Below are 26,240 nucleotides of genomic sequence, written 5' to 3' on the forward strand. Positions count from 1 at the left end.
AGCAGGGGTAAATATTTAACATGTTTTGTTGGAAGCGTGGAAACTCATTTGGATGTGTGTTTGTGTGTGTGTGTGTGTGTGTGTGTGTGTGTGTGTGTGTGTGTGTGTGTGTGTGTGTGTGTGTGTGTGTGTGTGTATGTGTTTGCATCATTTATCTGTTCTGTTTCACACAGCTGCTGCACAGTGCCACAAAGGGCTTCTGGTAGCCACTGTTATTGTTGGACAATATTTAATTTTCCATTTCATTTGTATGTGTGTGTGTGCACAACGAAGTTCAGTGACACACACAGATGACAGGCTTGCCTGGTTATTGGAGACATACATGTACCGTGGAGATTGAAGCAAAGCGGAGCCATGTCTTTTCAAAGATAAATGTATGTTTTTTAATGTCATATACAGCGTACATGATACTTAAAACTTATACTCCACTACATTTCAATTGGAAATACTTTTTTATTACATTTCTCTGATAGTTACTAGTTATTTTTCAGTTTAAGATTTTACCTAAAACACATATGATGAGCTTATAAAATACAGTACATTGTTAAAGATTAAACCAGTGGTTCTCAACCCTTTTGGCTTGGGAATCTTTGCAATAGGGCATTGCTGGGTTGGGGCCCCTGTTACTTTTCAGGTATGAGTTGTTGGCAGTTCCACCATAGAGACGTTTCCCCTCTAAACTTATAAGATGGTTGCATTTAAAGTGTTCGAGGCCAAATATTTCACAAAAAGCAAAAGATTAGAGAAACATCCAAAATATGAATATAAATTTGTGTAGTAGAACTTTGTTATTTCTTCTTTCTTACCTCCTTAATGATGTCCCGACCGCTCAAAATTATCTTGTGACCCTTTGAAGGGCCCGACCCCTTGGTTGAACCGCTGCACTGAAGGACTGAAATGTACATAAAGTAGTCAAAACTAGCTCCACCGCAACCGGTTACAACAGTGAAAAACTGCATATGCTTTGGTGCATTGGTATCAATCATCTGATAATGTTATATATAGTAATACAGGGACCATTTTCTGCAAGAGTAATTTTACTTTTGATACTTCCAGCACATTTTGGTGATAATATGTCTGTACTTCTATATTAGTAAGGTTTTGATTTCAGGACTTTAACTTGTAGTAAAGTACATCAACAACGAGTTAGTAGCCTGAATACTTTTTACGTTTAATGCAAATTACCAAATTACCTTTGGTAATAGGTAACAGGTAACAGGTAACAGAATAATTTTTAAAAATCCAACTTAAATTAAATTACTTTTTGGTGTTGAGTCTCCCCTTATTATGAAAGTTTTACAACTTTCACCTTTCTTTTCCTGTTCGGTCCACTCACGTTTCTTTTGCAACATAACTGCTCACGTCCCACTAGTAACATACAGCCAGTTATGTGTGCGTGCGTGCGTGCGTGCGTGCGTGTGTGTGTTGACGGGTTGCTGTTTGCCAGTGTGTTATCATCAGCCGGGAGAGGGGAAAGGGGAGGGGAGGAGAGGAGGGGTTACAAGCCCAGTCCCGCGGAACATCCTGCAAACACATCTGAGACTCGGAACAAAACTCTATACAGTCCCCCTCTCTCTCTCTCTCCGCGAGCTGCGGCGCACATCGCCTCCGCTCCACCGGATGGCTCGTTGCTTGATCTCCAGAAGAGCCCCAACACTTTAGTCAAAAGTACTTTAGTTGTTGTTGTTTTTGTGGAATGGTTGACCGATTCTGCAGGTCGCTGCCCACGGTGGACCTATGTGTTTATGTTTGGACGCACGGCGCTGGGACATCCGGAATGGGGAATCCGTAGGAGGGAACGACGCTCGCTGGTGTGCCGCTGTTGGTAGATAGAGCGCGAGCGCACCAACGCGTTGCGCGCACACCACCCACGCGCGAGATGGACTTGAAGAAGACTAAATTTGGAAGGTAATTTTATAATGTCAGGAGAGTTTAACTGCTAATATCTGTCACCGTATTTTTCATGGGAGACAGATCCTGTGCATCCATGCGCAGTGACGCGCTGGCACAGGGACAGTCAAAGGGATGTTATAGATTATTTTGTGTGTGTGTGTGTGTGTGTGTATGTGTGTGTGTGTGTGTGTGTGTGTGTGTGCGAGAGAGAGAGAGCGAGAGGACCATTATCGACCATTTATCTTGCTATTCCGGTGCCTAAAGACTGTAAAAGATCTGAAAAGAGCACTGATGAACAATTTAATTTTCAGTTTTACTATCGGAATCACTTATTTCATGAACCACGGTACTTCCCCATCTATTTTCGCGGTAATCTTTCTGCTCTCCAGGCTGCTTGTAGAGTAGTTCCCTGGAAAATAATTAATTTATTCATAAATTAATAAATAAAAAATGTGATTTATTAAAAAAAAATATATATCCACATATTTGAGTTAAGGACGAATTTAAGCAGCCAAATAGGATTACAAATAGGTGTGATGCTAATAATGTGTTGCAACTGAAGGTGCATGAAAACGAACGAGAGGTCGAATAGTTAGCTATAAGTAAAGGACAAACACTTGAAATAGTTTAAAGTAATTAATAATAGTTGGAATAGCTGAAAGCAATGAATAAAAAGTTGAAATAGTTGAAAGTAAAGATAAACAGCGAAAATTGTTAGCTAAGAGATAACTACTTGTAATAGTTAGCTAAAAGTAATGGATAAACAGTCAAAATAGCTAAAAGTAATGCATAAACAGATAACATTTTAACAAAAAAAGAAAACACTTGAAAGTGAAAGCTAAAAGTAATGGATAAACAGTCAAGGTAGATAAAAGTAATGGATAAACAGCTGAAGTAGTTAGCTAAAAGCATGCATACCTACTTGAAATAGTTAACTAAAAGTATTGAATAAACATTTAGCTCAAATTAATTAACAGTTAAAATAGATACAAGAAATGGATAAACAGATAAAATAGTTACAAGAAGTAGAAAACACATGAAATTGTTAGCTAAAAGTATTGATACATGGTTAAAATGTCCAGCTTTAGCCTGTCCACAAATGCAAACTTTATCAATGCAAACTAAATTTTGACAAGACAGTTGTATTTATCCGACTTTTATATAATTCATACTGTTAAATAACATCTGGCTGATAATCCATTTAAAAGAACATGTTCGGAACATGGTGGGACCAAGAGACATAGGCAGCAGTTATCAATATATCATGTGGAATGCTTCTTGAGGGCATTCATCAGCCAGTTTGTCTGTCTGTGTGTGAGTCCTGCACTGTTTGTGTGAGTGTATGTGTGTGTGTTTGGGAGATGGCGATAATCGTGAGAACCCGAGAGTAGAGTCTCAGAGGAGATGAACTTGATCTTTGCTGGAAAAGGAATAGCCCTGGAGTTACAGGAACTGTATACAAACATACACGCACACACACACACACACACACACACACACACACACACACACACACACACACACACACACACACACACACACACACACACACACACACACACACACACATACACACGCACATGCACACATGCACACACACAAACACGCACACGCACACACACACACACAGACACACACACACACACACACACACACACACACACACACACACACACACACACACACACACACACACACACACACACACACATTCCTATAGTGTATACTATCCTACCAGGATCCAAAGTTTGCAATCCTCTTAGATGCAACCGATCCTATTAATGTATGGAATGTGCTGTAATGGGCTTTTATAACTAAACATTTGCTTTATGAGGTGAAAACGTGGATTACACACACAAACACAAACACAAACACAAACACACACACACACACACGCACACACAGACACAGACACACACACACACACACACACACACACACACACACACACACACACACACACACACACACACACACACACACTATTATTTATCGAATAATAGGAAAAACAAGTGTGTGGAAAGACAGAAACAGGGAAAATAGAGAGAATAGTGTGCTGATGATGACAACAATGTCCTCTATGATCAGAGCCTGTGAATCCCAATCCCTTCTTTTCAGCTCATTAAACACGCTCACACATGCAGGGTTCTGTCATAACCGATTAGTGGACATCACAGTGCCACACTGAAGTTCACTGATAGCCTTACAATACCGCAACAGTACTCAGAAAAATACTGTTCTCTTGTTATTAACTTGGCACAGCCTGTAGAGCTGCAGGGAAAAAAAGAAGAGGGAATAGTAGCCTTTCAATAATCTAACTTTATCTCAAATGTTTTCTTTCTGTGGATTAAAGAATCCACAGATTCTCTATCTTGAGAAAGATAGAGCATGTGACACATGCTTGATGGTGAAAGCATTTACTTCATGCAGTCATGCAGACACTGAAGGTGAGCATGAGTCTGTATTACAATAATAAAGTGATATGAAGTCCGGAAACGTTTATTACATAAAAGCAAAAAAGACCAGAAAAAATTACTCTATATCCCATGATGTTGGTGTTAGTAAAAAAAGGTAGGGAAAAAGAGGTGCAGATAAAATATGTGTGTAAGAGAGGTGTTTTGTGCTTTAGAGAGCCTTGATGTCTTGCACTCCCAAACAGACGCACAACAGGAAAACACACCGACATTCCTGTTATGAGGGTTGTGGTGGTGAGTGCACAAAGACACACACACAGACACACACACACAGACACACACAGACACACACACACACACACACACACACACACACACACACACACACACACACACACACACACACACACACACACACACACATTCTTGTATTCCTAACTTTGTTACGGTCAGTTTGAGCTTTAGACCTTGAGAGTGAGGAGTGTTAATTTTTGGAAAGTAAGGACATTTTAGCCACTTCATTAAAAGGCTGTTTAAGGACTTAGTTTTAGATTTCAGGTTAGATTTAGGCGTAGAGTAAGTTTCTGATAAGGGTTGGGGCTAGGCAGGTAGCTGTGATGGGTAAGGTTGTGCTTAAAGGCTGGGGAACGCTTTAGTATTTGTGTATAATTATTCTCCTAATTTATCACATATTCAAATTTCTATGTATAATGTATTCTTTCTAGAGTATCACACCAGTCCACTCTTTCAAAACCGATTATTCTGTTCAGAGTCCACTGTCCTAGTACATATTGTGGGAGGGACAGACAACCCGGACAGGCTCTTTGGCCTAACATATAAAGACATATATGTTGTAAATATATGTTGTGAACTCTTAAATCAAGTTATCTCTTTGATTTAACAAAACGTTAACTCCTGTTATCAAACACTACTGCAGCTTCTGTGTCAACAGACACGGTTGCTATAGGTGAGTTAGAGGGGAGGGGAACCCAAATCCCTCCCACACCCAAATAGAGATCTGCTAACATGAACCCACTGTCAGTGTTCATTGAATTAAGTGAATATTTTGTCTGACTATCAGTCTAGCAGGTTGTTACAAACAGGAGTAAACAGATGTTAATAGAGGTGAGATATGGAGGTTCATGCTTATTAATCCACTTGTGTTGGACCTATTATGGCGGGATCACCAACTGAGCAACGCTGGTAACTGCCTCAGACCCCCCAGGCTGCAAGAAGTTTCAGGTTCAGCGCGTGTCAGTTCGTCCAGGTAATACGATTAAATGGAAATTTGTTAGGGAATTCACACCACTAAAGTAAAATATCAACTAAGGCACGTCCGGCATTATTACCTAATGACATGTCCCTGTCATGTAAAGGGGCCCTTTGTCAAAATAAAGCCTTAAGACCCTCATTATTTAAGCTACATTTTTCTCACATGCTGCATATCCCTAAATAATGTTTGGTTTACATGGTAACCTTGTTAATCCCGGAACGGAGTACTGTTTGTTCTCTGGGTACAGTAGCTGTCAAATCTCTATGGCTTGTTTGCAACTGTTAGCAGTTCCACCAAAGACACATTTGCCCTGTAAACTTCTCACATGGTTTCATTTAAATATGTGTTCAAGTCTCAAAGAGGAAAAATGCTTCAAAATTTTACAATCTAATAATATCATGTATAATAATACATCAGTCACAGGGAACATTTTACTTCAGAACAAGTATTTTTACTTTTGATACGTACTAGTACATTTTGCCGATCATACTTTTGTAGTTTTACTTATTAGGATTATAAATACAGGACTTTGTTCACCACAGTTTAGGTGTCTGGGCAAATAATGACACTGTCATGTTTTGTCTGCAGTGTTCACTGTACTTAATGGGAACTCGGAGAGGACAGGTTACATATACAGCACTATCCATTTTGTTCACATTTGGATCACTGATTGTGTCTTTAATGATTCTCTGAGGTCGAAACTACAAAACTTCTTTTAGGGAAACAAACTGTGAGAAGGCCAAACTGAATTTAAACAGAACACATCTTTAGAACTCTGACATCAAACAACTGGTTCCATTCTGCACTCATAAGACCTTTAACAGACACAAAAGTCTGAACCACACAAACACTGACAACTATGACACAAACGATTTTGGCTAAAGAAATGGAGAACAATAGCGAGAACAAGGAGCTCCTCAACAATTGGACAGACAAACACAACTGGCAGAGTATCCCTACAGAGTGGTGGAGGAGTTAAACAGATAACACCAGCCCCAAAACAAGAGTCACTTTCCTCAGTGGTCACATTTGTGTAGGAACTTAACCGATGTCTGTAGATGGAGGAGTGACACCATCCTGCCACATTGTCCCATACAATTGCAAAAAGTTGTGGATTCAGTCTCACCTGCCACCTTTCCCCGCCTGACACAAGTCTTTCATAAGGGTAATCAAGGAATGAAATGGGGCGCCCAGTGTTGTATGGCTTAGGTAGCGATTTATGAAACAGCAGATCATAAGGGGATGTTTTTGCGCACATTGTGATGTTGGCACCCCTCTGGCCCAGGACATCCACTGCTGTTCTGTTTCAAATTACATTTCCTCCTTGCCAGCGTGTTTTGGTCAAGTTCAAGCCAGCCTCATCCACAAAGATGAATATTCGGTGTGTTGTCCTGGCTTCAGGATCCACGGCTCTCTAAAATAAATCTGCAAGGAAACATAAGAGTTACACCATTACAGTAGTTTAAATCATACATAAAATTATGGTTGTGTGCGTGCATGATTTGGTTGTGCTCAAAGCCATCTTATGTTGTGACATCTTATCTGGACATATTGGTATTTCAGCTCTGTCACACTTGTTTTTTGACAACTCTCATAATAGTTGTAATGTTTACACTTCAAACATTTCCAAATGTTGTGTTGTCTCCCAACACACTGTCCTAAATTCTTCTGAGCTTTATGGTACTGTTGGCCGTGACAATATCAACGACTGCTGTTTCCTGCTCAACAGTGAAAATCCCTCCTCTCCCCCAAGTGGAGAGAACCCTCCCGAAGCACAAATATAGTTACAGTTACAGTTCAGTCAGATGCTCTTGTAGAATACACATCTTTCCTATTGGTTTGGCAGAAATTTCGGACAATTGATACCACAGTTGAGTGTTGCAGATTTGGCTGCATTCTCAGACCAGTAGTTTTTTAGCCGAGGATTGTGACGAGTTCACGTGCTGTAGCTTGACCTGAAGGAGCAGCCGCGTTACCTTCCTTTATCGTCTTCTTCTGCTCCACCTCGTCCTGATTGCTCTCTTCACTGTGCAGAATTAATACATTGTTTCAACAAACAACAATTGGAAGTACAGTATGTGTGTGTGTGTGTGTGTGTGTGTGTGTGTGTGATGATGGGCCGTCAGCCTAAATGTGTCAACAAATAACACAGCTGAGAAGAAAAAGAGACACCTGTGGCCCTGTGTGAGGAGCTGCATTAAAATTAGCGTGTGTGTGTTTGTTTGTGTGTGTGTGTGTGTGTGTGTGTTCATCTTGACGTATAAAATGTGGTTTCATAACATCTCCAGATGTGTTTTTCCCTGTAAACTGGGATTGAGAGATTTACAGCTGATTAAATAGCCTACACAACTCACACACACACACACACACACACACACACACACACACACAGACAAACACACACACACACAGACAAACACACACACACACACACACACACACACACACACACACACACACACACACACACACACACACACACACACACACACACACACACACACACACACACACAAACGTGTACTTCTATCTTTGTTAGGACACTGATTGACATTATGCATTCCATAGTCCTTACCCTAACCTTAATCATCACAACTAAATGCCTAACACCGACCCTATGCTAACCTAAACTTAACTCTAGCCTGAACCCTAGAACCAAGTCAAAACCCTGAAACAGCCCTTTGAAGGTGTATCAGAAAGTGAGGACTGGACAAAATGTCCTCACTTTCCCAAAATGTCCTCACCCCGTAAGGTATATAACTACAGGCACACACACACACACACATAAAGTACAAGCACACACATGCACACACTCACATATAACACACACACATGAACACGTGAATACACAACACACACATACACGCATACTCACAAGACACACACACACACACACACACACACACACACACACACATAAAGTACAAGCACACACACGCATACACACACATATAACACACACACATGAACACACGTGAATACACAACACACACATACACGCATACTCACAAGACACACACACACCCACACAGACACTCTAGTAGTAACTTCAGAATATATGGCAACATGACAAATGATGCGAATGTAGTTAATGGTTATTAGTCAGAGGGATCCTGTTGTGGTAGAACAGACAGTGACATCACTGGTGACCATAGCAACGCAGACAGTTGCCCTAGTAACGATGAGGCACGCTAAAATTCAGACAACGTGATATGGATTAGAGACCTGTAAATCCCCCAAGAATGACCATCAGACACACACACACACACACACACACACACACACACACACACACACACACACACACACACACACACACACACACACACACACACACACACACTATTGGCTTCAATGGATTCAGCACACAGTAACTTATTAACTAGTAAAGCAGTACCTTATTTTGCCTCCAAAACTACATTCATTACCTGAACACACACTATTTCCCTCTCTCTGCCCTCTTTCTTTCGTTCTTTCCTTTTCTCTTTCTGCGCTCTCCCCTTTCTCTCAGGTTCATGAATTGCAGAGTGCCAGCCAGTAAGCGATACCAGCCCACTGAATATGAACATGCTGCAAACTGTGCCACACATGGGGTGAGTCACAAATACACGAAAATACACAGACCGAGAGAAACATTCTCATATTTTCAGAGTAAAAACTAGTGGCTATTTTTGTTAGTTTACTCTCTCTAACTCAAACTCTCCCTGTGTTATCTATGCTTAATGAGTTTGTCAGTTATGGGAAACCTCTGAAAAGATGTAGAGGATTGCAAGGAATGAGGTGGAACGGGGAGGATTTTAGGCTGTGCGATAAAGCCAGTGGGCTATAATCTGTGATTTGGCCTGTAGCTTTCTCTAATCTGCTGTAATCCCTGTGCTCTTCTGCCTCTGAGAGAGCAAGACAGAGAGTGAATGAAACAGACAGACGTGAAGAAAACAGAGAAAACATCGCCATAATGACTGTAAGGCATCAAATGGGGCAGGGTTTTCTATAGCCAGTTCTTTTTATGATATACTGTATGTCCATTCATTGTTTAATTCATTCATTCATTCATTCATTCATTCATTCATTCACTGCTGCTACACTGCCTGCTAAGGTGCCATTTTGCAGGGCACTGTGCAGAATCAGTTAAAGGAATGGTTTCACATTTTGGGAAATATACTTATTTGCTTTCTTGACAAGAGTCATATGAGAAAACTGACACCACTCTCATGTCTGCAAGCTAAATATGAAGCTACCTCTAGCAACAGGTGTTATCTTATCTTAGCAAAAAGACTGGAAACAGGGGGAAACAGCGAGCCTGGCTCTTTTAAAAGGTATTTTTTTTACTTTGACATAAGTTGCAGCCGTGTTTCCTGGATTCAGAGAAATAGGAATCTTAAAAATGTCAGCATACCATTTTAGGAAGAGTAATGGACAAATGCAAAATCATTGTCTTACAAGAGGCTGTCAAAATGAATTTACCAACTAAAATAAATTTGGTATCCATAATGCAAACATGAAGAAACAAAAATCGAATGTGGATGGATCATTTTAGTGCAAATCCCTGGACTGTGCTCTTATAAAATGCCTACAGAATGCTACATCCCTAGTATTTGCTAATACATTTTTTTTTAAAGTAATTTGAATTACGTCAAGCAGTTGTTAACCCTGAAGTACATCGTCAACAATATTGCTTGTATAATTGAAAGGGAAATAGTGGAAAATATAAAGAAAAGTCTTTGTATGACATTGTCACCCGCAGTGTGTAATTTGAGGAAATGATAACAGTAACGTGAAACTATGGTCTTGTTTTTTTCTGATCCTTTCTAGTTGTGGATCCTTCCTAGTCTGGTGGGCGGGTCGGTTCTCCACTTCTTGTCTGTGGACCAATGGCATCGTGTTGCTGCCTGGCTCTATGGGAGCGGTCTCACTGGCCTGTTCATCACCTCAACACTCTTCCACACCGCTGCCTGGAAAATCAGCCATCTCCGGTTTGTGTGTGCGTGTGTGTGTGTGTGTGTGTGTGTGTGTGTGTGTGGCAGAAATTGCTGGTAGGGATTTGGCAGATGTGCATGTGTATCCTTCTGTGTAGACATTTACATCACACTCAGACATACAGTTTCCTAATTATGACAGAGCCAGAAGGCCAGAGACCAAACAACAGATGTGGTGTGGTGATGAAAGTATTTCGCCTCATCTTCAACTCAAACCCTCTGAAATCAGGTCACTCTTATATGGACAGTAAAAACATTCACATTAAAACAAAATTTTCAAAGCCTTAACACTGTGCATCTCCACATTAGACTTTCCTGTCATGTTCCTCGTAAAACACATAATAGAAATCTTTTACCATAAATATTATGTCACAGAAAGTTGATTTTCTAATCTTGAATGATGTTATCCTGACACAATAGTGTGCTCTTATTTTGAAATAAAGGAAACATTTCTTCTGGTTTCATTGGTCAGAAACTCTTAGTTGAGGTCGTGGCCCCATTCTTTGTATGTGGATAACCAAATTCCCCAAATTAGGTTTTTGATGATTTGACATGAGTTTGGATCTATTGCTTCTTTTGGAGCTGTTGTCATAGCAACAAAATCCTTAAACCCAAACCTGCAAAAGTGCAGTTTATTGACAGTAAACTGGATTAGGAGAACCCCATACATGAAGTCATTTTCAGACACAAATGGCTCTCTTTCTTAGTCATATATGATATGATAACATTTATATGATTAGCTTAGATTTATATGAAAGAATGCTGACAGAATTATGGTTTTGGATGAGAACATGCAGCATATTGAGAAATCATTGTGATCTGATGATGTATAATGAAGAGGTTCACAGTTTTTCGTATGATCAAATGTCAAAAAATAATAATAATAATATATAAAATATAAAAACAAAAGTTTGTACACTAATAAAGAACCAATCAAAAAGTAGTTTGAAATACTGTGAGCAAAAAAGACATAAACTCAGTTAAAAGATTCTGACTGTTAAAAGACCAATGGAGCCAAAACATATGGCATTTCCTTTGAGACTAGAATGTGAATTTGTCATATGAACACTAAAACTTATTAAATGATTAACTGCAGAGCTCACTTTGCTAAAAATTTGTTTATGCAATTAAAACTGCTTTTTGAGACATTTTTGTAAAGTTTCGTTTTCATAGCAGCTTTATGATAGTCACCGAAAAGTCTCCTCACCTCAGCAATCATGCACCAACAGCACACGTAGTTTGACCAAATTCACTGATAAGATCTCATTTTTATCAGTGATGAAAATATGGAAACATATCAGAGACTCAATGTAGAACAAAAATAACATGAGTATCACGGCGGGAACACAAATAAAATTAGACTTATGACCATGAATTTATTGCCCCAGTGAATGCAGGGACATGCTGTTCAATGTTTTTCAAGGTAGCATTATCCAGGATTCACAAATCCTTGCTAAAACTGCGTTCAAAGAACCAAGTTAGCCGAATGAGAATCTACAGGATTACATCATCCTGATAACAGCATGTTAGCCAGAGTTAGTTTAGCCACATTTGAAGAACAGGACCCAGATCTTCTTGTTGACAGTGCACATACTGTATTTGAGTTGAGGTTGAACATTTGTTCTTAATTTATTTGGATTTTTTTTTTAAGTTTACCTATTGTTATATTTTGCTGAGGCATAGGTATTTCATTCTTAATTGTGAAAACTGAATTAAGAAAATTGCATCAAAGATGATAATGATTTTCCAACAACCTCCACGTTCTCTGACACATTTCATCATACCTATATTTAGGGGGTTCATTTGTATCTGAAAATGAGTTTGTACATGGGGTTGACTCTGAAAAGTCATGTTCATGATCCAGATAACTGAATAAGCCTGTACCTTTGCAGAATAAAGAACTTGTTTGTATGGCAGCAGCTCCAGATAATTATTAAACCAGCTTCAAAGAACAGAAAGATCCAGACTCATGTCAAATCATCAACAATTAAATCAATCTAACTTGGTTATCCATGTACGAATAACAAGGTTTAGGACAAAATTAATTTAGTTTAATTCTTCTACAAAACCTGAGCTATTTTAGTTAAGTGTAAAACTCAGTTTGAGTGATTATTAACACACTAGCAGATTTTATTTGTCTAAGAAATGAAAATCCAAACCTTCTTCCAACTCCTCTTTTGGCCTTTCACACACATGATAGTTCAAAAAGACACAACAAACACTGTGTTATATGTTGAAGGACAGGGGCAGAAGGGTAGGTTTGTATTTGTGGATGTGTGTGTTTTCACAACCAGAGTTCCCCTTCTAAGATGTAAAATCCTGCTGTGCACTGAAAAAGAAAACTCATACTTTATAAAGGTTCCTAAGCGCCTTTATAACCTGGCTGATAATATTTTTTACAGTCTGGAAACTGTGTATTTTAGGAACTATAGATGATGAACAAATGAATGAGGTGATGATTTTTCCCAAACTACATCAAGTTTACCATGTTTTAGAAATGAGCTCTTATGTCTTTCTCTCTGTGTAGGAAGGTGGAGCAGCGATTCCACATGTGTGACAGAATGGCCATCTACTTCTTCATCGCTGCCTCCTACTCTCCCTGGTGGGTCATGTGATTGCAGCAAGCAACATATACACAGCCTGATGGACAGCAAAACTGGTGAACAAGATAGTGAATAAATGATGTACGTGTGATGTGTTTCCCCAGGTTGATGCTGAGGGAGCTAGGGCCCTGGTCATGCCACATGCGCTGGCTGATCTGGGTCATGGCTTGTATAGGATCCATGTATGTCTTCTTTTTCCATGAGAGGTAACACTGTCTCTCCTACTGTCTCTCTGCTCTAAGTGCCCTTGTTTAGTACAATCAACCTGAAACCAAACTCCTGTCCTCAAGTATTTACAGCAAACACTGGACTGCTGTTTGAAACAGAAACAATTACATAGAGAAGTTGAGGTATTATCTTTTCATATCCCAGTTTTCTGCCTGCAGGTACAAGCTGGTAGAGTTATTGGGATATGTGGCCATGGGGGCTGTTCCTGCTTTGGTCATCCTGTCCATGGTAAGAACAAATCACAAAGGTTTAAGTGTTGTCTTGCTCTTTTTCTAAGAACCACACAAAAGGTTTCTCCTGTAAGCCGTCATCCGCTGCAACAGGCTTCCTGCTACTTTGTGGGAATCAGAACCAAACCAGACGTTTTGTTTGCTTCAGCCCATTACCTACAAATCACAACTAGTTAACATAACTATCAACTATTTTCCAGAGCATACTGTATGTTTTAGATGAACTCCCTCTCCTCTGCAGAGTCACTGATTTCCATTTGAGTATGCTATAAAATTCAATTTACAGAAACTTGATAAATCTTGATACCACTTACTGTCTTGCAATGTCAGTCGGTCCACAACTTTGGTCTAGACTGAAATATCTCAACAATTAATGAATGGATTGCCATGGAATATGGTGCACTAATTTATCCTCCTCAACGGATGACTCCTAAAGACTTTGGTGACCACTGACTTTTCCTCTAGTGCCACCATGAGGTTCACATCTGCGGTTTTGAGAGAAATGTCCTGACAACTATTGTATGGATTACCATGAAATTTGGTAGACAATCATGTCACCTTAAGGATGAATTTTAATACCTTGTGCGACCATTTGGTCAGTCCGGCAATTAGAATTTGTTTAGTCCTTTGGTTTGATAGCTTACTAAATATTTGCAAAACTAATGACATTCCCATCAGCCTCAGCTGTACTTTGTGTGTCATGGCAATTAGCAAATGTTAAACTAAGATTGTGTTAAACATTATACCTATTAAACACAAACATAAGCAGTTTATGTTTTGGAAAATGGTTGGCAAAAATGTAAAAACATTATACAATTTGAAATTTCTGTTGTAAACACAGAAAACCTATGATATAGTCCATAAATTCTATACTCCAAAACAGCTTATTCATCATAGCTGGAATATACTTTCCTTTACAAAATCTAATTATAGGTTTTTCTGATGTGTTACAGGTGGAGCGTGCAGGTGTGTGTGAACTAGCAGTAGGAGGTGTCTTCTATGTGGTGGGGGTGGTCTTCTTTAAGAGCGATGGCGTCATCCCTTTTGCCCACGCCATCTGGCATCTTTTTGTTGCAGCTGGAGCAGGCATTCATTATTACGCCATCTGGAGTTACCTGTACTTACCTGGGCCGCTGCTGCACACAGCGAGGTGACTAGACGGGCTTACCTGAGATCACATGGTTCCACACCAAGTGACATAGCCAGGAAAAGTGTATTTTAGTCATGAGATCACTGGGTTTTGACGACCAGTAACCTGATTCTGGAGGATACACGAGAGATGGTGCTGAAATGATCTGGCCATCAGCACTGACTGACTGCTGAGGATCAGATGAAATTCTCCCCAGGTGGGGCCCGAACCCCTTTACCGTCTAACTATTAGGTGATTAGACCAAATTTGTGATGACTCATAATAAGGTATGATGTAATATACAGTGGGCTAAGTACTGTATATGCAAAAGTATGATTCTAATTCTGCTGTGTAAAACTAATTGTTCTCACAAACACAGCCTGAATCACACTGGTCTGTCTCGTGACATAGATGTCAATCTATAGAGAAAGAGAAGATATTTTTGAATTCAATTGAGTAACAGCCCTGGGCATGAATGTTAATTTATGTTATCACCTCATAGGTGATGTTTGCACAGACAGGGCAACACATAATTTGCCAGAAAGTTTAGATGGCCATTGTTCAGTTAAAGGAATAATCTGACATTTTGGCAAATGTGTTCATATGTTTTCTTGGTGAGAGTTAGGTGTTCAGATAGATAGCACTCACATGTCTGTACGCTAAATAAGAAGCTTAAGCCAGCAGCTGGTTAGCTCAGCTTAGCACAAAAACTGTAAACAGGGGGAAACAGCTGGCCTTTCGCTGTCAGGTGACACAATTAATTTACCAGCACCTCTAAAGTTTTAAAGTTCTATCTTGTTTATTTAATTTGTACAAACACTGAGGTAAGAAAAACAACAAATTGTGGTTTTATGTAAGGTCTATTTCTTGGCCGGGAGCAGCTACCTCCTGGAGTCTTCTCATCACCATGAGGTTGTCAGGCAACCAATGGAGACTCCAGCAAATTACTGCTGCTGTGCTACACTAAGCTAAAAGGCCGCTAGCTTCAGCATTACCGTACAGACATAAATGTGGTATCAATCTTCTCATCGAACTCTTTACAATAAAGCAAATACGTGTATTTCCCAAAATGTCAAACTATTCCTTTAAGCATACAACTCTCTAACAGCACTTACAACATATTGCCTGTGACACCAACTCCTCAGCTATCCTAAGCTTCTAAACTCCACCCTTTCTGTAATCCAACCACAGGTGACGTGCCAAATTTTAATTTAAAATTTACCATACACACATTCCTTCATAGTGGTGCTACAAGCCACATGTAAATAGTGATTTTTTTTATTTTACTTTTATCCATTTTTGCACATCTTCAAAATATGAAAATGTAGTCAGCCAACAAACTTTTCAGTAAAAGTTTACTGTTACCGTTTTGGGCCAATATATTGCATGTTCCTCTGAGAGCATTTGAACTTTTCAAGTTTCAATGTACAACATCTTTGCTGCCACTGGTCTAAGGTTATCATGGGCTGACTTAGAATACATCACGTAATCTGCTGACAGACTTAAAGTCACCATATAATATCTGGGTGACACTAGTCGCCCTGAAGACAGACTGCAATTAAAACTCAAACAGGTTGACCATCTTTTGGTCAAGATAAAGGTCAACTGATTAGTTGAAGATCATAGGCATCAGTAGAACTGGGGTAGTTGTGATTCTGCTATGATTTATATTTATTTTGAATTGATTCTCATGGTTTACTGTAATGTGATTTGAAAGATGACAAATCTAATCTCAGATTATCATAGAGCTAATGTAACACTGACAACTGTATTCTGCGTCAAATGTTAAATTCCCTAAAAACATCATGGCTATAAGCACTGATGATCTTGTTTAGAGGACTAAAATTTGCAGTGGTTTTGTTTAAGTGTAGGTCTACTCATATTTTCGAGCACTTTTCTATCAACAGCTGCGACAATTTAAGTAGAATTTTCTGAAATCCTCAGAATATGACAGAATTTACAAATGGGTCTTAAATACATGTACATTATTTACACAAATTTCAATTTTTATTTTCATAGATTGGATTTTTATACTTTAAGCACTGTAGAGGTCATACTTTCAGGTCTTTCCTAATCCCTAGTAGTTAAACAGGTTCTGTTTTAACTTTTAGAAAACAGAACACTTACTCAGGAAGTGAGCATTTTTAAAAAATCAGATGATCTTTTTTGTAAAATTTTATGTATGTGAAATCGCTGTATTAAAGAAGAGACACTATATTACATGGTGAGGATCTGCGTATTTTGTGGATGCCAAATATGCTTTATGATATCAAGTTTCAATCAGGTAATATCATTTATTTACAAAAATAATCAAAAAAGATTCATTAGGATGCCCATTTCATGAGGGCATTGTCATTTTTTTTTTTTTTACTTTTTACACTGATGCATCTCCAAGTGCCAATACAAGATGATGATGATGCGTGGTGTGCATGTGTGTGTGTGTGTGTGTGTGTGTCACTGTGAGTGTGTGAGGCTGGTGAGGATTCGCAGTTGCAGTGGCATGCACACGTTGGTGTCTCTGTGCCACTGCGGTGTGGTGACATGAGGAAGTGGGGTCAGGACACTCTGAGCCACACCAGGGGTCTTCAGCAGTGACCACAACTCCTCTCCTCGCGTTACTATCGCAACAAGGTCCTCCTCGTCTGAGCACCAGGCCACTAACCCCCCTCTGGTTACCGTTCTTAGCTTGGAGAGGAACAGAGACACCCTACAATAAGGAATAACACACAATTACACTACAGTACAGATGCCTGTATGAATTAAAAAAAAAAAAACTTTGATGTGTATGCCTGTTAGTCACCTGGGGATGAGGTCATGTGACCGTGACGCCAGTTTAGCAAGAGCACTCATTAGAGTGGTGACGACTCTAGGGGCAGGGCAGGCCGCTCCAGGTGGCGGGGCAGATGAAGTTATTTCAAACAGCACCGCCTCAATCGCCTCGAAACAGGAAGTGATGAGCCTCACAGAGCAGCGAGAGTCACATGACACAGAGAGGTACTCTCCCAGCACCCACACCTGAGAGCCAAACAACTTAAATATTATTTTGGTGTCAGATTTTGGCATTTTCAATTGTTTCAGTGTGATGTTTACAGGAAAAGATTGACAAAAGCTTGAGATATGAGATGCAGTGGGTTTTGTACAGGATCCAAAATACACAAAGGAAAAACAAACAGACACACACACACACACACACACACACACACACACACACACACACACACACACACAGTTTGTTTCAATGAGTTTCATTACCACGTGTGTGTAGATTTCTTCTTTGCTGTAGACGTTGGCTGTGGTTCCAGCGAACTCCAGCAGCTCATGAGACTGGTCTACTACCAGAGAGGGGTGGAGCTTACACAGCCTCAGCAGGTGGCAGCTGAAAACTCTGCAGAAATAGAGAGAGAGGGATGGAGTGAGTGAGGAGACAGAAACTTACACAAAGCCACAGGCCACACTTTACTTCCACAGTATGTGTAAAGGTATACCTGTGTATCTCTCTTATGTATGTAGGGAGGTTGAGGAGGAGACTGCTTCTCTCTAGCATCACCAGAATCAAATGGGCTAAAAGCTTCTCATTAACCACCTAGAAACAAGGCACATACATGATGTACTTTTTATAAACTGAAACTAAGCATACAGCATTTTAATGGACAGTAGTTGCATTTGTAATGAATTAGTAAAGAACATTTAATCCCATCACCGTAACGACTGTGTTGAAAAAAACGTGCAACAGCACAGGTACAGTCTGGGCACACTGAACAACTCTTGGCCAATCAGCCGCCTCAGCTAGCAGCTCATGGAGCGTGCTCAGTCTGTCAATTGTGTCACCTGTGGAGGGAGGAGAAAAAAAAAAAAAGAAGCACAGTGAGGCTTTAGAGGTGGAGGTAGTTGGCTTCTGTTACCTATGGGCAGAGCTAGGTTAGCTGTTTCCGTTCTTTATGGAAAGCTAAGCTAACCAGCTGCTGGCTATAGGCATATATCCACCAGATATGTTTAACATATAGACATGAAATTGGCATTGCCCTTCTTATAGTTAGATGAACTATATAAACGGACTATACAAATGCAGTCCATCTAACTCTCAGTAAGAGAGTTAATAAGAAAATGTGCCAAAAGGTCGAACTATTCCTTTAATTGTGTTACTGTGATTACCTGATCCTGCTTCCGCTCGCAGCAGGTAGAGGAAAAGCCCTCTGAAAGAGGGGCTTCGAAATGCGTCCAGTGACAGGAGACCTCGCCCGCCTGGCTCAGAGATGGGCGAGCACGTTGACCTACAAAACACACACACACACACACACACACACACACACACACACACACACACACACACACACACACAAAAATCAGTGAAATGGTGGTATAAGATGTGACCGCACTATAGCTACATCAGGGTGGTAGGCAGTTTTGACAGTTTCGCTCCAATGTGTGCATGCACCTGAGCTGCAAGACCAGTGTGGCAGAGAGACAGGGGAGGTCCAGCAGTGTGTGGAGCAGCTCCACTGCAGTTTCAGCGGTCACCAGAGAGGGCAGCAGATCCACAAATTCATCCACCACCGCTGGGCTGTCCCACGCTAAAAACTACAGACACAGAGAGAGAGAGTAAGCAGAAAACTTGTGTATCCCACACTTTGAATAACATGTATTCCTCATTAGCCTATGTTTTGAGTAAAGAACACTAAAAGTATGGATGCATTTTCTCTGATTTTGACCTTCAGCAGGTTTGGGAAGGAGCGGGTATGCTGTGGAACTCTGAGCTGCAGGCTCTCGAGGTTCAGTCGTAGGAAGCATAGAAGTTCATGTGCCAGGAAGGGGTCGTTGAACAGCTCGGCAGGGAACCGGCCAAACACCAGCTTCCACATACACTCACAGTCCACTGCTGCCATCTCACCTAAACAGGTTCAGGTATGCATTTAGCTGTTTTAAAATTGAAATGATCAAGGAACTGAACTGTATGCGTGAGAACTTATATGCATATATCTATCTTTTTTTCTTACTGTATGTACTTATGACATGGAGAGAGACTTATGTTAAGTAGAGCACATGTACATGTTAATGTGTATACACACCATGGTTGAGGTAGAATTGTGCTATGGGGAGCAGGACTCTGGCAAATGTCAGGTCTGAGCTGAGCCGACCAAAGAGCGCCTTAATGCACGGGAATGTTCTGTAGACGAGTGAGGTGTCCTCTACACACACACAGTCCAGGATAGACACAGCCTCCACCAAACACTAAAAGAGGTAATAGGAAAGACAGAATAAGGACACACGTCTAAAATCTGGTTTGAAGTGTTGCTTGGAATAAAATGAACATGTGTATGCTCTGGTTTACTCTTATCTCTGTACCAACCTTCCTTGAAGCAGACTCCTTTTTCTTTCTTTAATTTTTACTGAATATTTTTTGTTAGTGATTTCCTACATTTGTATTCAAATGTCATATTTGTAGGTGTTGTGTGAAATAGTAATAGCATAGCAACAGAAAAGACAGCAACACTCCTCCCCAGATTAAGAAGAATTGAGCTGCCCTGCTTTTTACACACCACGCAATTTTAAACAACTTTCTTGATAATTCTGAGGAACAAAAACCATAATCCTGTTATTATTGCTAATGTACTTAAAGTAAGAAAAAGACACTAAACAGATAATCACTGGGTGGATTTTAAGATATTAGTTAAGGTAAGCTTTTTTCAGTAACAATTGCTTTACATTGATTTATTTAGTGCCATGAACTACATATAGTGGATAGGACTAAGAGGAGATGTAGGATACTGTCATTTTGAGACTTTTTAATACCGGAAACTGAACCAGTCTGATACACTACCCTACTTTGTGTATGATTGTACTGTATGTATGTATGTTACATGGGCTCACCGCTTTCTGCAGCTCTGTATCTGTCCTTTTTTGTGCCTCTGAGACAAAGAAAAGAATAAACATTAAAAATGTTATCTAATATAGTGTATAATAGATTATAACATAATGTGAAGTTGGAGAAGAACAAACAAACTTGCATATGCATGTTATTGATTTAAAAGCTGCATTAACAACCACATACATGACTTTTTTTCTCTTCTAAACACACACGCACACGCACACACACTCACACGCGCGCATACACACACACACACACACACACACACACACACTCACGATCATCTGCTGTCGATGAGGGCGAGGGTACTACTGGAAAGCCTTCTCCCTCAGACGCTCCTTTGGAGGCAGCAATCGGCTGGAAGAGGAAGTTGCTGAAACCATAGAAACCACTGATCCCTCCACCTCCGACCGGTCATCTGCAACATGAGAGGTCAGGGATGAGAGGTCACGTTTCAAAACCTTTTCATAGAAATTATGATTTATGATAATCAAAGTCCACATAATGTATTCTCCAAAGATGACCAGGGGACTCCACATAATGTATTCTCCAAAGATGACCAGGGATCAGTAGTCTGTTAGTAGGTTTTTGATTATGAAAAATTTAATTATTGGATGCCTTGATCAGCAACCACAAGATTTAGTGACAAATTTTGTGTTACAGTTAGCTTAATCAAAGCTGTGTCACGATTTTGCTTAAAAAAGTACTGAAAAACAGAGAGGAGATGGGAAAGAGTTATATCGTATAATGAAAGATATTAATTGAGTTTTTGACCACTAGTAGCACTTTGGAGCAATGTTTTTCAGAGTGGGTTCCCCGTTTTGTTTTCTCAAATACATGTGCATGTGCACAAGCTTTCAAATTCCTCCCAATGGTTTCACACTATTCCTCCGATCAACAGGTAGTGGTAATGCACCCAGAAATGCAGCAATGCAGAGGACGACTGCTAGCAAGTAAACATGGATGTATAAAAAGCAGGCTTCAAATTTTACAGGTTTGTTTGGCCTCCAGGACACATGCGTTCGGTGAGTAACAGTGAGTAACAGTGAATGTAAACACAAGCTTACGAGAAAACTCCACAAGGCTCTTTCTAATTAAAGCTTTAAAAGTGCATCTGCTGTTAAGGTGAGAGATTGTTAGAAAAGTTTGAGACCAAAACGTTCATCATTGAACCATTCAAATCCCTTTAGAAATGTGAAAAAATGGGGGGAAAAAATGTTGGAATTGTAGTATAGAGCAGAAAAATCCTGACGCTGTTCATTGCAGCCTGATCAGAGAAAGTGTGGAGCACAACAAGAACCCTATCATGGCGAGCTATTTCACAAATGAGTAAAAATCACATATTTATATAGATAAGATAAGATAAGATAAGATAATTTAAGATAACTCTTTATTGATGCCGTGCTGGGAAATTTGGGTGTTATCAGCAGAAAGACAGTTGAAGAGGTATAGATAAAAATACAACACAATAAGTATATGCTCAGCAAAAGAGCAAACAAATGTACAACTTTATATTTACATATACAATATAATTTGATCATATTTGGTCTGAAGATCAAAAACATCCAATCACAAGTTAACACAGTCACATGATAAAGAATCTGGTCTGCTACACCCCATATACAGTACACACCACATGCAACATGTAGTATAGTAGTATCCCATTCTGATAGCTGTCGCAGCTTTTTAGTCATTCACCACAGTGATTCGTTCATGTTGACAAAGCCATCAGAAGATTTAAGGTAAGGCAAAATACATACACACACACACACACACCAGTGGAAGTGTAGTTAAGAAGTCAAATACCAGGAGCTCTGGTTAAAGATTATTTGTTAAATCAAATGTAGTTGTGAGTCATGATCTTATCAGGTGTTGTGAGTTGACCTGCGCCACCCCCGAGTTAAACAGAAGTTGTAGGAGTTACGGCTTCTTAGATGCATGTGCATGCAGGGAAAGGTCCACAAACTCATATATCTTACCATTAGAAAATGAGTGGGAGTGGGAGAGGGAGAGGGAGAGCTGTAGTCTGCTTGCTGGAGATGATGAAAACACAGAACAGGTCACCTGACACGAGTGATATAAATTACTTACATCCTTCATGGCTGATTCTTTGAGGCTGGTGTTCCTTCTAAGTACTTTGTGGCCATGAATTAAAGTAATGAGCTTCTCTTGCATGGAAGGTCAAAGGTCGTGGTTTGTATCAGTGGCACAGTCATACCAGTATCAGCTGTGATGTTACCACTGGAAACAGAGTGGTAGGTGAGAAGCCAATGGCGCAGCATGGAAAAGGAGTAAACATTCATCCACTGGTCCTCGGTGAAGCTTTGGCCCACACACAACACAGTGAAGAAATCCCCAGACACTGTCCCATCCAGCTCTGCTATAGGAACCGGCTGAAAGAAAACACAAACAAAAGAAAATTTTTGAAAACTTAAAAGTACGCTTTACAGACTGGTCTTCAATATGAGTGTGGATTACTTACCTGACGCGACCTGGATCCTGTGAAGAATCCCCCTGAGGAACCCCCGCCTCCCTGCGTGATACTCGCATAACGAAGCCAATCGACAAGCTTTTTACTCAGGAGGGTCAGGTGATCTGTAGCACGTCAGGTGGAGAGGAGGACTGGTGTGAAAACTTCTGCTTCACATGCAAACAACTTTACAAAACAAAGGCTGTAGAATTACTTGATCACTGATTAGCTATTCATTTTAACTCTCTATTTTAACATTGCTTTCAATTTGTTGTAAGCTTTGTCCAATTTGTCTGTCCGTTACCTTCAGTGAGGCACTCGGGGCTGTGTGTGAGGATGGTGTTGAGGATTGGCAGCGTGTGTGTGAGCGAATGAGCCAGTGCTTCTGACTGACGACTGTCCAGACAGCGAAGGAGCTGAGCGCATAGAGATGACAGATCAGCCCTGGATCCAGCCTGCAGGAGTAAAAGTGTGTGAAAGACGGTGTTTAGGTAATGAGTTTCGATCTAAAAACAAAAAAAGGTGTCCTCTAGGTGTCAATATGTTATTGTGTGCTGAAACCAACAAAACCAGATAGTTTACTTTTTACTCCTTTACCTTATAGTACTCTTTCATTGGAGAGGGATTTTCATAAAATGCACACCATGTTTTCTGAGCTAAGAGTTGTAGCAAAATGACTAGTTGATTGATTAGTTGATTGACAGAAAAAATTATTCGGCAATAGTTTGAGGCAGCAAACAGCCACTTAATATATAATAATAATAATAATACTAATACTAATATTATTATAATTATATATATATATATATATCTCAAAAATAATGATGAATTAGGTTGAACAAGACACCTGTGAGAGCAGCAGGGCAGCAGTATGGCTGTTGAGCTGACTGATGTTCTCCTGGCTGTAGCTCAGTTCATGACCAGAGAGGGGCAGTGTCTCTCTTAGCACAGCTGAGCCCAGCACCTGAAGCTGCTCAGCTGGTGATGAGAGGAGACATAAAAGCCTCTTCTGTAGCTCTGCAGGCAGCCTTTAGTCAGTGACAGCAGAGGAGACATAAGACAACGGGCTGTACGAGGGCAGAAAGGTTATGCAAAAAAGCTCATACTTGATATTAAATGGCTTGGAGCAGAAATTTTTTTTTTTAAATCCCAGAACACTACTGGGCCAGTCCTCTTTGATTGTTTTTGTCATTATCAGCATGTTGAGAGCTTGTCGTAAAAATTATTCCAATAACTGTTGAAAAAGGGAGAACGAGGGAGTGAAGACGAAAGGAAGAGTTGGATCGTGAGGGAGGGGATCGTGCAAAGAGAAAGTTGAAAGGAATGAAGATAGAAAGTTGTGAATGAATCAACAAGTCTGAAATGTGTAGGTTAAAGTGAGTGTGAATGGACAGTGGCTCATCCATGTGATATGAGAGGTGGAGGCTGGAGCTCTCACGTCCTGGTGTACTTGGTGGCAGAGAGGATGAGGTGCAGCCTCTGCAGGGAGTCGATCGTCTCGTGAACAAACTCCTTCCCTTGGAGCAGCTTCACCAATCTGCTGTAAAACTTCTGCAGCTCAGAATCTTGTATCTCCCTGAAAAAATGACAGACAGTGCAGAAGTTTTAGTCTCTGGAAAGTCCCTTTTTGACTTGCTGCTGAAACATTTTACCACCTAAACGACCGACACAACATTAATCTAATCCCTTGTTGACAATTCATGAATCCTTTTTGTCATTTACCGATTAATAGTAATAAACATAACCAGTGTTGCCAGTTATAGTCTCTCCGGAGCAAAGTTAGCTCGCTTCTCGCTGGGCATGTTGCCTTAAACTGAAAGCATTTTGACATTTTAAGTAAATACAATTGTAAAAAAAAAAATAGCCACAGTTCTACCTGTGGTAAAAAAAACTATCAAAATTAATGAAGTTAAACATGAAAAAATGAAGTAACATGATAACGCACTGTTAGGCTTTGGCAGCTGGCTTTAGCCTAGTTAGCTTAGCAGAGGAAATGATGGCAAAACTGTGTGAACAAACTGAAGGGAAGAGCTGAAGGCGGCAGAGGAACTCCTCCTTTTAATTTTTCTTACCTTGCCTGTTTAATTAAACTCTCTGAACCGTGAGAATACATTTGGAGCGCCAGAACCGGGCAACACTCTGCTACATCTGTCTGCAGGGGAAGGTAAACAGTGCGGTCCTTAACCAGTTCCTGACGGGAATCACATGACATGACATGACATGACTTTAGTTCCGCTTTCACTACGGGGACGGTGTGGAGGAGCTCTGTCTGGGTGGTACTCACTCAAACCGAACCAGATACACATAAAATTAAATTAAAAATTATATTCATGTTCACAACCAGTGAAAATTGATATTTTATATATAAGAAAAACACGTCTTTTCCGTCTGTTTTCAGGACCGCTAACTGACGTCCCCTAATTTACATCACATTCCAGTTTTACGTTTCTACTCACATTTGAGTACACAGGGGGAAAGAATAATAATTACTTTCATTACTTTACAGGTTTTCATAGGCTAACACAAGCACTGATGAAACTGGGCTAAACTTAGGTAGTCAAGAATTTAAAATTTTGAGGTACTTGCAATTATTACTATTTCCATTTTTGGTAATTCTACTGTACTGGATTTCAGATGGAAATATTGTTGCTTACTCAACAGCTTACTCCAGGCTCATCTGACGACTTTACCTTGCAGATAAAGATTTTACTATGGGATCTGGATCCACCTCTGCTACTTAGGGGTGGAAGAATTATTCAGATCATCTACTTAAACCACACTATAAAAATACCGGCATAAATTAGGCTACAAGTAAAAGTCGTGCATTCCGATTCCTCTACAGTGAGTAAAAGTGCAGAGCTAAATTTACTTTAAATATCAAAAGTGAAATGTACTCAATATGCAGAATGCCCTCTTTCAGTATCAGAGGTGGAGGGTGTATTCAGATCCTGTTAAAGCTAAAGTGGCAATACTGCAGTATAAAAATACTCCATACAGCTTTCAGACAAATGTAGGCCTAGTGGAGCAGAAGGTAGGTAGGTTACATTTCCTTCTGAATCTATAGCCTAGTGACATGGAGGTGAAGTAGTTAAGAACTGCAATACTGAGGTGACGTACAGTTTTACCTCAGTATTTACATATCCTAAGAAAAGATTTGC

The 26,240-nt window shown here is 40.0% G+C and overlaps 2 protein-coding genes across 4 annotated transcripts; one reads left to right on the forward strand and one right to left on the reverse strand.

Annotated features, from left to right (window-relative positions):
* The first annotated feature begins 1,549 nt into the window (after nucleotides 1–1,549).
* mmd2a (monocyte to macrophage differentiation-associated 2a) lies at nucleotides 1,550–17,027 on the forward strand. Of its 3 annotated transcripts, XM_040120123.1 has the most exons (8): nucleotides 1,550–1,908; nucleotides 9,092–9,173; nucleotides 10,393–10,553; nucleotides 13,084–13,158; nucleotides 13,264–13,365; nucleotides 13,546–13,615; nucleotides 14,571–14,583; nucleotides 14,695–17,027. In XM_040120123.1, exons 1-8 carry the CDS (start codon nucleotides 1,880–1,882, stop codon nucleotides 14,769–14,771), a joined length of 609 nt encoding a protein of 202 aa, XP_039976057.1. In that variant the 5' UTR covers nucleotides 1,550–1,879; the 3' UTR covers nucleotides 14,772–17,027. The 3 variants fall into 3 exon arrangements, with proteins under 3 accessions (XP_039976057.1, XP_039976048.1, XP_039976065.1); XM_040120114.1 differs by having other exon boundaries at nucleotides 14,571–17,027; XM_040120131.1 differs by lacking the exon at nucleotides 1,550–1,908 and having other exon boundaries at nucleotides 9,093–9,173; nucleotides 10,393–10,561; nucleotides 14,571–17,027.
* Nucleotides 17,028–17,101: 74 nt separating this feature from the next.
* On the reverse strand, nucleotides 17,102–25,273 carry ap5z1 (adaptor related protein complex 5 subunit zeta 1). The gene is given in 18 exon segments (XM_040120142.1): nucleotides 17,102–17,453; nucleotides 17,547–17,761; nucleotides 17,999–18,131; nucleotides 18,232–18,329; nucleotides 18,447–18,574; nucleotides 18,899–19,017; nucleotides 19,182–19,324; nucleotides 19,456–19,634; nucleotides 19,813–19,975; nucleotides 20,615–20,652; nucleotides 20,887–21,030; nucleotides 22,592–22,645; nucleotides 22,831–23,005; nucleotides 23,095–23,207; nucleotides 23,387–23,537; nucleotides 23,930–24,110; nucleotides 24,521–24,658; nucleotides 25,155–25,273. Coding segments are annotated over 18 exon segments (2,466 nt in total). The 5' UTR covers nucleotides 25,196–25,273; the 3' UTR covers nucleotides 17,102–17,200.
* Nucleotides 25,274–26,240: the final 967 nt, after the last annotated feature.

Source organism: Xiphias gladius, chromosome 3, assembly GCF_016859285.1.
Source record: "Xiphias gladius isolate SHS-SW01 ecotype Sanya breed wild chromosome 3, ASM1685928v1, whole genome shotgun sequence".
NCBI classification, from domain to species: Eukaryota; Metazoa; Chordata; class Actinopteri; order Istiophoriformes; family Xiphiidae; genus Xiphias; species Xiphias gladius.